We start from the raw sequence: 16,410 nt of genomic DNA on the forward strand, positions 1-16,410 counted from the left end.
GTTTATGTATAGAACATATCAAGTTATAATTAACTGTAGATGACAATTACAAATAAAACTATGCTCCTGGGTTTCCAAGAAACCAGAAAAACATACACACACACTTCTCATTTATACATGGAAATGTTTCCAAGAAAAGTAATGTAAAAATATGTTTTATTGCATTTGCAATTAAAATAGGTTTTAGTAAAATCCGTGTTCATCATGATGCTCATAGCTTTTACTGTAATCCTCTGAAAATCAAATTCCTCAAGATGGTCCAAGTTGGATGCCCATAAGGTGACTCACCCAAATCATCCTAGCCATTTTAAAGAATCTTCTCTCATGCTGGAGATGATTCCTTTTATACAGCATCTCTCCACTTTCACAAAATTCCTGTCTAACTACTGCCCTGCAGCTGGCAGGTCTGGCTGTCCACAGGGATCAGGGATCATCTGGGAACACAAGCCAGATAACGGGTCATGTACACATGTAGAGCAAAGCCCCAAGATCTTAAACAGAGACTCACAAAGGTGATTTCCGTACCTGAGTCTGCACAGCTACCCCCAGCAGGCAAATCTCTACAAAGAGGCTAACATACGTGTTCAGAACTGCACAGAGCCTACCTTCACTGGCAAGCTGCAGCAGCAATTCATGCAACAAAGCACTCGACAGGTCTTAGAGAGCTGTAGGTCTCCATAACTATTCCAACCAGCAAAGAAGGAAGAAAACATTGAGATAGCCCCACATGAGTGTTTATTGCTAATAAAGATTTAGATTGCTCTACAGGAAAGACAGTCTTTCTTCTGTATGTAACTATAATATACATTTCTAAGTTCGAATGTGCCCATGGACAGATAGCTACATTAGTCTAATCCTTTTGTAATTCCATCCCCCACCTCAAAATCACCCTGTCAGGAAGCAACCACTGAGCAGATGTAATGTCCCAGAACAGGGAGCTGCCTCAGGTGGGATGCTCAGTTTCTGAAGGGAAACCCTTGATGGTAACACTGTAGCACTCTCACTATCCACCTTCCCTATTACATCTTTCTTATTTATATTATTCTTTTCTTCTAAAGAAAAGAGATTTTTAATTCAAAATGCCAACACTTCCCTTCATCTCAGATATTGGTCTTAATATGAGAGAAGACTTTTAAGTCCTAGATCAGACACAAACTTTAAAGAAGTTGGGGTGTTTTTCTGGATCTGAACTTCACATCTGGATAGTCAGTGGACAGCCTAGATCATATATGGGAAAGGAGAACAAGTACCTAAACTTTACAGCCTACATCTTTTCCTCTGTTGGGTCAAACGTAAGTGACAGCCCAGGAGACTATATAAATTAAACTGCAACTTCTTAACTAGTGCTTAGCGGTCACCCCAGCAACTCAAATGCCATTCTAGTATAGGAGAGTTCAGACTTAATTCTGTCCTTTCCTGTCTCCACTTCAAAATAAAATGAAACAAACTGAAAAAAAAAATAAATCAGTGCGTCCTGATAAGGTTCTGGCATTTATTGTATCAAAAGCCACAAACCCCACAGTTGCTTTAGCAAAACTTTCAATTGAGCAAACAATTTTTTTCTTCCTGCTACCTTGTAAAAGAACTCCTCTCTGCCCTCCACGAGCCCACCAGGAGGCATGAATTAGAGAGGAAAATAAACTTCAACTGGGGTTGAGGGTGAGAAGTGAAAACAGAAGGGGTAAGGAGAATCCCAACAATAGGAAAGTAACAGAATAAAGTGAATACAGATGGTTCCACTCCTGTTACTTAATGAAAAGGCTGTGCAGAGTCACTAGAGCCAGCATAAAGTCATGTGTTAGAACAACAGCTGATCTGTATTAAAGAAGATTAACTTGCAATGCCATGGTGGAGGGCCTGGGATTATTTTATGTACTTCCATTGCTGAACAAGCCGTCAGCACAATTACTGCCCTCCGATGTGAATGACTGATCTGTAACCACAGCTAAACAGCATGCTGCTTAGGGGCCTGGGTGCTTCATGAAGATGAATTTCCATACCATCAAAGTGCTTTTAATGGGCTTCCTGATCCAACCACAAGGCCTGCTTTGCAAGTATATAGAACTCAGGATGAAGGCTTCTTGTCCAAAAGGATTTGGTCGGTTGTCACTTGACAATTCCCAGCCAGCACAAGGGAGGAGAGGGGGGAGATAGGTAGAGTTGTCTCTGCTTTGGAGGATTAAAAAAAAAAAAAAGGAAAAAAAAAAGGGAAAAAAAAAAGAAAAAGGGTACAGATGCTTTCTGAATGCAACCAACTGCTGTATCCACAGCTGAATTCAATGCGCTTAACAAATAACGGCAATTTAGCTATGCTTGCGAGGAATAGCTTGAGTCACTTTGCATTAGCATCTGGCTGAGTGTTAAAGTCATTTCGACATGGGGAGCAGAGAAAAGAAATTTCTGCTCCGAGCATCCTTTCAAGAATGCTTAAATATTTGAATATAAATTCCTTTGTGCTTGTGATCACTTCTTATATCTGACACTCTGCTTTTCCTTTTTCCCTTCTGGTACTCTTCTATCTGAAACGCCATAAACATGCTCCATCCCTCTCTTTCTTTCCCCCCATACCAGTGCTCTTATTCTTCTAAGAGAGACTGTATGTACTGTCACATACCTGTTACACTGACTTCTCTTTCCCTTCCCCTTCTTCTCAAGAAAGTGCATGAAATTGGAGTCATTTCTACATCACTTACACCCAGGATAGACTGATGAAAAAAGTACAGTAGTGAGAGACTCACATGTACATTTAACATTCATTACCCAGACTGCTGGCTTCTCACAGCTTATTGATCAAACTCCATCTAAAAACAGGGAAAATGGAAACCTATCCAAATTAGCAATCTGCTCATTCTGGACAATATTGTTTGACTCACAAGCTTCCTAGGACGACTGACTTTCAAGTTTCTGCTAAATAGCTGATCATTTTTATTCACTCTATTTATCTGCCTATCTCAGTAATTCACACCAGGATTTATAGCGAAAAGCCATTAGAAGTGGTTTCAATAAAATTCAGTTCTCACCAAATGGAACAATGGTCATCTTTGTTGTAGTGCACGACTAAGGCTGTACCCCCTCGGAAAATATTGCAGGGGAAGAGAGGAACTGAGGAAGAAGTCTTGCTATGCATATGAGGATGAGAGGCACACAAGAGTTTGGATGTATATCTTAGGTGGCAGTATTATAAGGACAGCTCACTATAAATGTGGCAGCAAGGACTGTCAGGTCTATTTATCCTCTGTAAGCCAGGGCAGTGTACAGGAAGACATCAGGTATTTGCAGAGAAAAGCAGCAGATCATCACTCTTTGATGTACGTGACAGTTACAATACATACAAATTTTACTAGATAATATTCACTTTGTCAATATTTTGTTACAGCTTCACAAGATAGGTGGCAAGGCCCATACCTTCTGCTTGCCTCTTAAGTTTCACTGCAAATATTTGGTGCAGTTTGTGTTGTCAGTTCTCCATTTTTTCAATTTTGTTAAGTCATCTAACGTGGCATGACAGTGCTACATTGCAATGGTCACAAAATATCATATATGACAGCCTCACAAAGCTAAATACCCAGAAGCTGAGCCTGAGCATCAGCAAAGCTTATGTTCCTAAAGAAGCTTCAATATTTTCAAATCCAGCTCATCTCACAAACACATGTAAGCATTTATATAAAGTAAGATTTCCACTTAGATCCAGAGATTCCCAAGATCACCTTCTCATAATACACACTGACAGGCTGGAACAGAGAATTAGTGGCCTCCAAAGTTCTTGTGAGGCCTTTAACTATCTCTGCCTCCTCCCCACTCTCCCCCAAGGGCCTCCACGTCTCTCTCTCATGTCATCTTTCAGTTGTGGTTTACATTTTACTTTTCACTTTTTCTGAAAGAAGCAACTATTCTGTTTAAAAACAGGGAAAAAAGAAAATAAAGCAAGAAAATGGAGGAAAAACAAGTAAAAAACAAACAAACAAAAAAACCACAACCTAAAAAAAAGGGAGGAAGAACAAATGTATCTGTAGGGAGAACCAAATGCAACCTCTGACCCTTTGCAAAGGAAGTCTCAGAAACTCACCTTTTCTGTTCTGCAGTTGTTGAGACCCAGGCTATTCACAACGGCCACCTTCCCATCCAGCACCTGTTGTTCCCTCCGAAGTTGCTCCTTCATCTGTCTAGCCTCCTGGATTGCCTTAGTAACAGCGTCGTGGTCATTTAAATAACCTGACGACGTGATAGAAGAAAGGATATCTTAAAAAGAGAAAGTTACAAGAAAACACTTTTAGCTTTCGTTGATGAAACGCACCAATAGTTTTATCATTATTAATGAGAAAGAGTTAAAAGGCAGTTATGCCCAGAAACCTGTCCGTGCTCTGTAATTCTGTCATTGTTATGATAGAGCCACCTGGATAGAAAGCACGAGAAGCCTCAGTGCCAAAGTCATCGTCACGATACTTGATGCCATTAGTTTCAATAATTCCCTGACGCTGCAGAGGTTAGCCTTGTGGTTTGTATGCAGCAGGATGTAACCTGATAAGAGTTAGGGGAAGCTTTGATCATGCCAGCAATTCCAAACTCTTAAAAATAGACCATTTCTTTTCTCCCCATCTCAAAACTTGTGAATACATTAAAATAAACCACAGGTGGCGGTGGTTTGCTAGAGATATGAAATGTATAATGGCTGGGAAGAGAAACCTCATCCACTGAATGCTCCCCACCACCACCTGTCATTCAGAAAAGTATAAGAAACCACAGCTACACAGACCTACATTCCCTCTTCTATTCATGCTGCTAATGGTAGGTCAAATGTCCACTGTTTTGCTGCAAATTCACAGCCTAGGGCTTAGCCTTAGTAGTCACTGAATTATTTCCTTTTAAAATGTTACAAGCATCACCAGCACAGCTAATACTATTTAATTTTAAATGTGACACTTTGTCATTTTTTTCCTTTAGCGTACTGTAGATTATACTTATTATGATCTGCATGTGATTTGTAGGATAGAATACTGATGGGAGACTCCAAGCCCCAGTCTATTTTTCAAACATTAAAGGAGAGGCTAATATCTATCAATCTCCCTCCCCCTCTCCCCATCCCCACACGCACGCACACACTTCTTTCTGTCTTTTAACTAGGGCATAAAAACGGCATAAAATGAATCTGTAATATGAAATTGCCCAGAAAAGGGACTTCTGTTTGTGACATGAGGCTAAATCTAACCAGATCCATTGGTGAATTGTGACAGATGGAGGGACTGTGAGACAGAAGGCAGGCACTAATCACACACAAAATGACCGGCTTGCCTCAACATGTTCCATGGATTCCAGCAAACTTTACACCCTAATCCATTTTTAGAACAAAAAACATCTGGGCCATAAATCCTCTAATCTGCCAAAACACGCTATTAAATCCCATGATTTGTTGAAAAACACTAAGATTAAAGAAAGGAAATATAAAATGGCTAACTGCCGTGTTAGGAAAGTGTTATTAATACTCTTTCTTTGTCTCAATTATGAATGTTCTGTTCCTAAAGAGCCTTGTCTAATCATGTCAGATTACACATCCTTGTTGTATTGCTAGACTCTTCTATCTGATCCACTGATTGCCAAAAAACGTAGGACATTGTCTCGCCGCTTAAAACATTTCAGGGGAAGAAGCTGATGTCAGATTAGTTCAGTGCTGTGCTGCTGTCAGGATTTTAGTTTGGTTTGGGATTTTATTGTTGTTTTTTTTAGACTGCAGACAGACTGGGACAGGTATTCCTGTCTCCCTTGGTGTGCAAAAACTAGGAAAAAAGTTTTTGTCTGGTTTGACTGTTGTTAACTGTACTAAAAGTTAGCTTTTGGTTAAACACACAAGAATCCTGAGAGTTTTAGATGAAATAACTTGGTCCATATTACTTTTATCAAGTGACCCAGTTCAGTAATTCCCATTCAATGGAATTCCACTAATTTCAGCTTTCCCAGCATAAGGAAGGAGATAACCTGCACCAGCGCAGTGCTACCAGCTGATTTATTTCTTTTTCGACCTCCATTTTATCAACTTGCTTGGTTTCTTCCCCACTTTGCATCTGTTACTGATCAAGCTTGCATGTAGTCAGAATAAATTAAAAAGGAAGCAAACAAACAAACAAACAGTAGTATTACAGCTGGTTGTTCTCTTGATTAGGCTAGGTATAATACTTTCAATCTGTAACACAGCCGAATTTGCCTAGGAACTGGAATTCATGCCCTTCTCCAGACTATTTGGCTTTTCCTGAATACTGCTATCTTTGAGACAGTTTGGCACATGACAGTGAATAAAAGCAAGCATCCTTATGTTTTTCAGTAGCTGCCAAGATGCTGGTGTGCAGGGAAATGATTAATATAGAAGCGAGTTGAATGTAAATTATTGTTGTTTAGGGTAGGTGGTGAATTATTGACAGAGAAGGGAAATGCATTACATAAAATGCACTTAGTTACAAGGATTGCCAAACTAGTGTAGAGATGTTGCAGATAACGGCAAAGGGCAGAGAGAAGTTGTTTCTGTTTTTAGTACACGGACATATGCCTGTTCCCAAAAAGAAATGCTTGGATTTAAAGTCATACATGAAGCCACGACATTTGTGACTGCTCAGTCTGTAGCATAATTTATATGCTATAAGGATAGCTCTAGAAAAGAACTATATATCTGCATGCCTGAATGCAGCTACACTGTTAATCATAGAAGGCTCTAAGTTTACAACCTCCAAAGACTGAACAATACCTGGGCATTTGTCCACCCCATGGGAACCAAACAGCCTGAAGAACTGCTTTCAGAGAGTGGTTTTAATTCAAACTTAGTGGCGGTGAAAAGTCAGAGCTCAACTGCATCCCAGCAAGGTAGCCTATGAATGCCTAGGACTGACAACTTGTGCCTTGCACTGACAGCTCCAGTCACTCAAATGGTGAAAGTAACTGTCTGGCAAATGACTGTGTGCTTCCCAGTAAATTTTTTTTACCATCTCTTATGATAAAAAAGTGATTCTGTTATTTTTGCTAAAAATGCTATCAATTTTTTTTGTGACATAGCTGCTACTGGGGGGTGACTTGAAATTCCATACTTGCTTTTTTTAAGATGGTTTCCACTGCATAATGAGTTTTACTTGCTGTAGCATTGGTTGGATCTCATATAGGAGTTAGCAGGAATTCTATATAGTTTTCACAAGCCTCGGTTCTTCTAGTCCTCCATTACTGGATAAACCTTTGTTAGAAGTCTGTCCAGCTCCTGCACCAGTTAAAGGTTGCTTATCTTATATATACAGTATGCATAGCGATACTGTTCAGCAACCTCAAAAAGTCACTTTTTATATTTGTAGCTGAGAGATATACAGCAGTGAACTCTATGTCATTAACAATAACTTAAGTATGTTATCTTTTGCTCCACAGTTTTCCATGGTTTATTAATGGTATAACACATTAATTCTTCTTACAAGAGTGACCTTTAAAGCTCCATTCATCCTCACAGCTTTTATCCAATTACATTATCACTCATTACAGGTACAGCATTTCAAAATTTGCATTTTGTTAAAAGTAGTAAATTGCAAGGGTCTCGGACTTATAAAAAATATCAGGTGCATAGGGAAAGAAGTTTGGAGAGAAGAGAACAAGGGATGTCCTGCCACTAAGATGCAGATCAGATGCTTAACTCCACATCTAAATGTGATGCTCACTCCACTAATGACAAAAAAATCAATGTGAAAAAAAGAAGAAACTCGACGCATTGTACATGGAGAGTGGTAGGGCAAAGCAAATGAAAGATGAAACACATTATTACCTATTGCAGTTAAAGAGTGTAGGGTTGATAAAACTATCATGCATTCCCAAATAACAATGTGATATTGACAAATACTTGTAAAACTGTAACACATTATACCCAAAAGTTATTTTCTTTTCTAAAATGCATAGAAGCATATTCTCTGTCTGATACACATAACTCTCACCAATGTCAGCACTAATCATGTATGCACAGTGGGAAGGTAATACTAGATCTGTTTTGCTCTTTGGACACAACCATGGGTCTTCCTGGTTTATATGGATTGCAAGGAGCTTAGGAGAGATCCATAGAGACACAAAAAGATTTCACTACATAGCACTGAGATATCACAGAAGCAGCTTCTGATAGCTTTGACCTATGGTTGCTTTTGGTTTTTTGTGCCATCTCTGAAAGTGGTCAGCAGGAGATGCTTTAGGAGTAATAAGACACACAGTAGTGAAGGCATATCTATCTACCTCACTTAATTCCTTAAGCAGAGGCTGATTTACAAGCTGAAATCTTAATTTAGCTTATATTCAATCATCTCGTGGAACAAAATATTTCAGTTGCAAGGATGAAGAATGGGGTATGTACACATTTTATTTATATACACAAAGAGCAGTCCCTTTAACAGATCAGACTTGGAAAATCACCACCAAGATTGTTACTATTTAGATGCCTTAGACAAACAGATGATTTGGGCTGGAGGAAGAATAAATACTATTCTGGAAAAATGTTAAAAAACAGCCAGTCAACACTTTTTGCAAGATACAACATCAAATTGGGTTTTCTGAGTGAATCTGGTGACTGTTTTGTTTATTAGACTAAGATAAAACAACGCTCCCTGTGTCTTTTTAGCAGACTAAGGTTTGAACCTATAATTTTGCCTAGATGTATTTGCATATGTAGACTTTCAGCTTAAAGGGAATGTCTTTAAGGTTTATCCATCACTTTTAGATGACATAGTGCAGTATCACGGGTCTTTAATGCCTGCCCTTAGACAGGTGGCTGTCTTTAATGTATGCCATTAAAGAAACAGCGTTTATTAACTTTTATTGAGAAAGCAGTAAATGAAATGACAGCTCTTTGTTTTCTGAGTCTGTAAAAGTTAAGATACTCATCCTGAAATGGTAAGTCTGTGGGAGTTTCTTCACTGACATCAACAAATGTAGTATTATGGTCTATTATTAGAATCATGGCAGTTCATAAGACTGTTGTCTGGCACTGGATAATAAATGCCCACTTTCCATTAGCACCTATTAATTGTTATGAGGAGGGACAAATAATCCAGGCTTACCTATTGTGTTAGCTCTGGCCGAAGGACTAGCTAATGTTGCTGGCACAGAGGACTTTAGTGAACTGGTCCCACTATTTATTCTCAGAGTTGGCATATGAGGAGAGGTGGGTGATGTGGGAGACTTGCCATCAGATGTCTTGGGTTTGGCTGAAAGGTTCAGAGGCTGGGCCACTTCATCCTATAATGAGCAGAAGAGAAAAAAAGCCTGTTATTTAAAAACTGCTGTTGGCACACCACCATCCAAGCAAAGACAGTTGTTTTCAGTTCATATGAACTTCTAAACCCAAAAGGTTATACGATATATATTAAGATCAAGTGTGTTAACATCCTGTCATTCCAGTTTGGAAAAGAAATGACTGATAAACTGGAAAATTAGCATGACACGATCAGACAAGATCCTCCATTTGCACTTTGTATGTAAGAATCGTCTCTGAAGAAATTATTCACATTAAAAACATATATGCTTCCATGATGAAAATAAAGAACAACTTTACAGTTATTTGTTATTTTATTTTAAACTCGATATGGATTAATTAAATATGTGCATTTTCACTTAAAACTCAACCACCACCACCCAGACTGGGACAACATGTTTGAGTGAGTGAGTTTTCAGTTATTTTTTTCTGTTGGTCTTTTTTTTTTTTTTAAATGTGTGCTTTCATCTGAACTTTCCAGGCTTAGAGTTCCAAGACCAGAAATATAGGAAATATTTCTATTCCACCATAACAAGAGTGCAGGAAGAAACCGTCCTTTCCAGAAAATTTGATACAACCACCAGGATAATTCCAGATTTTTTCATCTGCAGAACTGGACTTCAAAATTTCAGCAATCATGACTATGTGAAAATAGAAAAATTGGGTAACATTTTTTGTACAGTAACTGGGATTACTTCTAAACCTGCCTTGACTACACAGAGTAACAGACAGTGCTACTAAACACATTAAAATTGTAAGTAATGTATTTTTATTTTATTAAATAAAATATAATAACGGGGTGGGGGGAACAGAGAAGGAAGAAAAAGGTTTTCAACATGGGGGATATTTTAGGAGTGATTTTAACTGACTTTCAAATAACCAGAACTAATGGATATGGTATTAGATCCAACCATTACATATTAGCTTAGCTCTCCTCTGACACTGTCACTTAGGGAAGCCATCCTTTAGCTACAGAAGTGTTACGCTACACAACTGGGTTTCAGCTCTAAGTGAAGAAGCAGATTCTGATTTCCCTAAGTTGTAAGCACATTCAGTGTTATAGAATTACTCCTGACTTACAGCAATGCAAAACTGACAAGAAGTAGACTCAAAATGTTTGAGTGCTTTAACTGTTACTACTGAAGTATGTGTAACTACTGTCATATAGTACTGATTCTTTCCACAGAGGGTGGTGTGCCACAGTAAAGAAGGAATTTTATAGTTGCCTATCTCTTGTGGAAGTATGATGTAGATGTACATCTCCAAACATTGGATAATTCTGCAAAGCATTGTCATATAACTTTTCCATTATCTTCAAGAAGAAAGTTCTGAGCAAAGCACTTTTATTGTATCTGATTATTTCTACACTTTTATAACAGTCTTAGCTAAAAATAATTAAAGCTTAGCAGACAAACATTTCAGGGATAACGTGGACAAAGCTGTCATCATTGAAGCGGTATTTAAGCTGTCCTAGCTGCAACTTGTGCATAAAATAAAGGGGAAAAATAATCAACGCATAAAATTACCTGAGGAGCCTATGCTTTGTATACTCTGGTGACTTAGCTGCCTAGAAGGCAGAGGTCTGCTCACCTTCTAGGCAACTTAAACCTCAGTGTTAAAATGTCACCCAGTTCAACCAGCATTTGACATTTTAGGAAAGTATTCAATACTTTACAGAAATACAAATAATTCTGTATTAGAATAAAATAGATTAAACTCCCAGCCAAATGGAAGAGGATTTGCTCTGCTGTTCCATCAATTTTAATTAAAGAATCCAAACAATCCAAACCCAAAAAACCACTTTAAAACAAAAATTCCATAACAATGCAACTATAACGTTGTAAAATCAACTGAGATAGTTGCATAAATGTTTAAGTACAAACTAACCAACAAACCAACCAAACATGGCGACCCTGTGCCAGACAAAGATTTCTGAAGAGCAAAGTCATCTGTTTAGAAGACAGTATTGGAAGCAAAGCAAACTTGACCATAGACTCATTTCAGTTCAGTCCAACAGCAGTTAGTTTCCATGTATATCCAATTCTTGGCCTCTGCTCTAAGTTGCAACAAAAGGGGTTGATTACTTTCAGATATCACAGAATCACAAAATCTTAAGAGCTGGAAGGGACCTCAAATGATCATCGTCCAACCCCCTGCCAGAGTAGGGCCATCTAGAGAAGGTCACACAAGACCTCGTCCAGATGGGTTTTGAATGTCTCCAGAGAAGGAGATTCCACAATCCACCTGGGCAGCCTGTTCCAGTGCTCCATCACCCTCACAATAAAGTTTTTCCTTATGCTTCTTTGGAACCTCTTATGTTCTGACTTGTACCCACTGCCTCTTGTCCTATCACTGGACATCACTGAGAATAGATATGGTAGTAAAAGCTGTAGTGCACTCTCTGGCTACTGGAAATCTGACAAAGAGCAGCTTTTCAGTTTGCTCTTGCTAAGTCAGTTTGCAACTCTCTTGCTGCAAAGTCAGTTTAGATTCTGACCAGCATCCTTATGCTGAAGGATTTTTTGTTTGTCTCGTCCTTTTTTTGACTCAATCCTTGGCCACCATGTCCCTTCTCTCATTCCTTCTCCTTTTCCTCAGTGCTTCTGTTTTTTTTTAGCCTGGTGTGAAGGTTGTTGGGCAAGTCCACTACAGACCAGTTGTTTTAGTCTCATTTAACACAAGTTAGAAATGGGGAGGGTGGTTTTTTTTCCATTGTAGGCATCCAGCAATGAATTTGTCTGCACTGTAACTATTCTTAGTAGTAAGAATGCTCCTCTTCATTCAAGTCAGCAAAGCATTCTCTGGAGCCAAGAAGTATAAGGCCTTGTGGAAATAATAGAAGCCGACAGTTCCAGAGCTGATAAATGTCATTCCAAATTGTCTCTTCATTCACTTTCATTGTGTGTTCAGGCTAATGGTAAATTAATTGGAGGTCACAGAAGCTTGATTCTCATGAAGGAGGCAGGGTAAACAATTTTCAGATATTATATGTATTTACAAAATGGCATTACTTCCCTGTTTGGTTTTCATAACATTTTTACTTCAGTTATTTCAAAGAGCATTCTCAAATCCTCACTGAAAGTTAAACACATTAAAACTTCAGTCAGAGAGTTTAGAAATCCTCTATTGGATTATGAGTTGATAATAATTTAAGTAATTTCCTTTACCACAGTGGAACTACACTAATTTATTCCATGGAAGTCTAAGAAGTATCTGAGAGATAGGTAATAATAGGCAATTTTGTGGTGTGAAGATGACTGTTAGGATCTTCACGCCTACACTCACAGAGCCATTTTAACTCCTATTTCCTATCTGCAGACATAAATTCAAAATTCTCTGCTCTTCCAGTTTAAAATCAAGAACTGTACCATCTTCATTATTGATTTTTTCTTTCATAACCACATGAAAAAATAGGTGTTGGCCTACCTTTAACTATAAAATCTCACATTCTGCCACATTATAGATTAGCCCTGCATAAATGCGGCATGACAGCTAGGGCAAGTCAAGAGCAATAAACGAAACAAATAGATGTAGCATGTTCACTGCAGGTACTGAGTGTATCTTTCAGTGGCCAGAAGATTCAATTTTATAAAATGGGATTACAGAATCTAGAACTACTCCCTACATTTAGTTTTTATCAGAAAAGCTCAGTATTGACTAGTCCCTGCACTTTTTTTTGACATGCAGTTATTCTAAGATGCGATTGATAAGGTGTTTCTTTTTCAACCAGTATTTTTTAAGGAGTTAAACAACATCAAATATTTATTTATATATCAGAAGAAACATTTACTGCTTAGACCAGACGACTTTAAGACCCAAAAGGCTTGTAACAATATAAACACATATGTGATGAAACTAAAATATGATCTTGATTAAAGGTTTTGAAATGTTTCCTTTAAAGTAGCACATTTATCTAACAAAACAAAACACATACACAAAAATAAATGTAGAGAATAAACGAAAAGTGAAAACACATAACAGAGGACTAATAAAATGAAGAATCCACAGCAAGAGTAAAGCATTGCCCTTTATCAGAGCAAAGTCACAGTGATCACTGTTTTAGGGAGAGTTGGTGGTTTGCTTCTCAGTATTGGAAGTCATTAACCAAAACTCAGGGAACTTCAAATCCTTGACTTGCTCCAGACTTTTTTCCCCAGCTGATCTTTAGACATACGAGGGAAGAAAGAACCCTTCATCTACGTCAGGATTTAGAGGCGGTAAACAGAAAGTATTTTCTACTTTCACTCAATGTGGATCTGTGCAACTTTGAGCTTTCGTATTTAAGAATGAGACGGTGAAAGTCTTCAAATATAAGTGCCTGACAAGCAACATTTAAACAGAAATACTGCTGGTAAGTTGAGTGTGCATCACACTGCTATTAAAAGGTTTGTGTGGTCCTTTGAAGAGGTAAAATGCTAGGTAAACACAAAATGCTTATTAATTAATATGTGAGGAAAACATGAAATAGAAGAGGAAAGGACTTTGTCACAGTCATATCGTAATGTAGTGGAAGTTTCAGACAGACCCAGGAATTCTGACTTGCAGTCACTAATGTTGAAAATAGTTGACTGAAATGATGACTTTTCTAATCTTTCAATCATGCTGCCTCAATTATTTACTTCCTCCTAAGATAAAAGGTTAATTTATCTCTATGGAGAACGGATATGGGAAAAGAAGGGAATAAAATCTGATTTTTTGCAATCTCTCTAAACTGTTTATTAAAAAATGGCACTATTTGAACACCAAGAGCTGAATAAAAGACTGATAGCCCAGATGAATGAAATAGTCTCAGCGAAAGAAAAAAAGGGAGGTTGTGGGGAAGAACCCAGACGATTCATTCCGATTTCATAATCTCATTTCTTTTCACATATTTTAAAGATTAATATACTATTAAAATACAGTTAGTGAATTATTGTACTGTCATTTCAATCCAACTGCTGTATCCCACTGTGACACACACTGAAGGTCCAGGTTGCAGTTTATTACAAAATCATGAACTACTCTGTGTATCATCTGACTGGCGATACAAATGTGCTTAAATGACCTGGCATAAGCACAGCCTACTGTGCTCTACTAAAGAGGCTTTTCATGACCTCTGGGAACACATTCGCCACATCTTGCTGCCTATTTAAATGACCTTGACAGTACAAATTACAGCCAAATGAGTTAGATATAAGAAGCTGGAGAGAGGGGTTCTGAAAAAATGCCTCTGCCACCTCACCAGAAATAAAGTCTCATTCCCCCATCCTGGCTGTTTTTCATGGAGATCTTCATTTCAACAGAAATGCAAAATATGGAGCACTTACTGGCATGTCTGGGGCAGAAGACAATGATGCTATTGTTGCCCCCTGAACAATGCAGCCAGTCAGTGGCTTATCCATTCAGTCTCATACTCATCCAGAAATGTCTAACCAAAAAATACCAGAAACTGAGGTCCAATACCATATATGTAAAGAAAATCCTTCAATATCACTGTCCCTCAAGACTATGGTTGTCCACACACTGACACAAAGACATTGTCAGTATCCTTCACATCCCCTCCCCTTCCTCTGAAGCCACTCATGGTGAAATTATCGGTAGTGATAATAAGAAGCGGAGAGGTAAAGGCAGTTGTGAAACATGTTGTATAAATGAATCATGCTGCTGATATTATCCTCACTGATGAAATAATTGTATTAAATTAAGCAGGGATGTTCACATGACAGGATGGGTGAATTAGATAATGCTCATCTGCAGCTGTACCTCCTCCTGCCACATTCTCAAGTTTTGATTAAGAATAATGTGTCCCTTCCTGCAAAGGTGGAAATTTCTCTAACTACATAGAAAAAGAGATGGAGACATAAAAAGAAGGATCTTGGTTATGGTATGATACTAAACACAACAGAATTATTCTTTAGGTTCAGAGAAGCCAGTTTATCCTAGACTTGCCCACAAGCTTCAGAGCCAAAAGTAGAAGTACTACTAGACTCTAGGTAGGAGGTAAAAGAAAATGCACCAACGATAAGGCAGAGTACAAACCTTAGGGAGAACTGTGTTCCCTCTTTATGATCCTGCAAAGTTCACAGACTTTTCCTTCTGTGAGAGCTGCAGAAACATCTCAGCCTGGATTTCTGTCTATACTCAGAACATATTTTTTTTTATCATGTCGCTCTGCTGAGTACCTTTCCCTGAATGCACTGCTTTCAGAAGGTAGATCCTTTCTGGACTTGGCGTGTGTTACTCAAACGAAGTTAGCACTTCCAGACTTTACTGATATTGCCCAAATACTCTTATTTGTGGGACTCAAAGCAAAGGGGGTATGTCAGATGCCTTATATTTGTCAAAAACGTTATTTTTGCTCTCTCATCTGCTTCTTTTAGGGGGCTACTTAAGGAATAAATTACTCCCAAATGCTGACATAGATACTAGGAGTATTCCTGCACAGTCTACATTCCTGTTCATGGGGAAAAGTGGTGCAGGAACACACCAATCTCATCTATTCTGTATTATCCGGGACAGGATATTTTCCCCATCCTTTTTTTATAACTCTTGGGACTCTCAGTGAAGATGTTCTCTGAGGACTTTATCCTCTCAGAAAGATCCCTAACATCCCCTCTAAGTTTTCTTTACAGGAAGCCTAGCTGCCAGGATAGAACTTAGAAAGACTAATTTGCTGCCCTGGAAACCCCAAGCTTGGATTTTGTCTAGTCCACAGGTTATCATAATAAAGTAAGAGAGCTACTGGGTGGTTTTCCCTTTGTGCATAGCACTGTTGTTTCCCGAAGTTGTATACAGGATACACAAATAGATATAGGAAAAACAAAATAGGAGCATACAAAATGACCTGTCTATAAACATGGAAGGCCCTAGGAGCTGGATGCCTTCCTTCCTTTGCTCCCCACATTTTTATCTGATGCATAGCTCTGACTCTGTAGTATCACTTTATTTTTTGAGCTACAGGAAAGACACCGAAATAACAGAGGACTGAATGCCAAGCAAGTCTAGGATCATTTTAGTCCTCCAGCTAGCTCAGACATGGAAGAGTGTGGGCTGTTTCAGCTCCAGGGCAGCCCAAAAGCAGTGTCTGTAGAGAGAGCTACATAACTCCTCTTCAAAGTCTATATCCAACAACGACCTGGGGCAAAGGCCTTAATTTTGTATAGTAACTGGTCAGACCTCTG

At 38.5% G+C, this 16,410-nt stretch overlaps 1 protein-coding gene across 10 annotated transcripts in view; it reads right to left on the reverse strand.

Moving 5' to 3' along the window:
* Positions 1-16,410, reverse strand: part of SOX5 (SRY-box transcription factor 5) — a 652,738-nt gene that overhangs the window by 28,119 nt on the left and 608,209 nt on the right. For 8 of the 10 annotated variants that reach the window (XM_062009253.1, XM_062009270.1, XM_062009262.1 and 5 more), the window contains 2 exons: positions 9,057-9,234; positions 4,067-4,239 (listed from right to left, as the gene is read on the reverse strand). In XM_062009253.1, coding sequence (XP_061865237.1) covers positions 4,067-4,239; positions 9,057-9,234 — 351 coding nt within the window. The remainder of the gene's footprint in view (positions 1-4,066; positions 4,240-9,056; positions 9,235-16,410) is intronic. The other 2 variants (XM_062009245.1, XM_062009236.1) reach the window with 1 other exon arrangement.

The sequence above is a fragment of the Colius striatus genome, chromosome 1 (genome assembly GCF_028858725.1).
Source record: "Colius striatus isolate bColStr4 chromosome 1, bColStr4.1.hap1, whole genome shotgun sequence".
NCBI classification, from domain to species: Eukaryota; Metazoa; Chordata; class Aves; order Coliiformes; family Coliidae; genus Colius; species Colius striatus.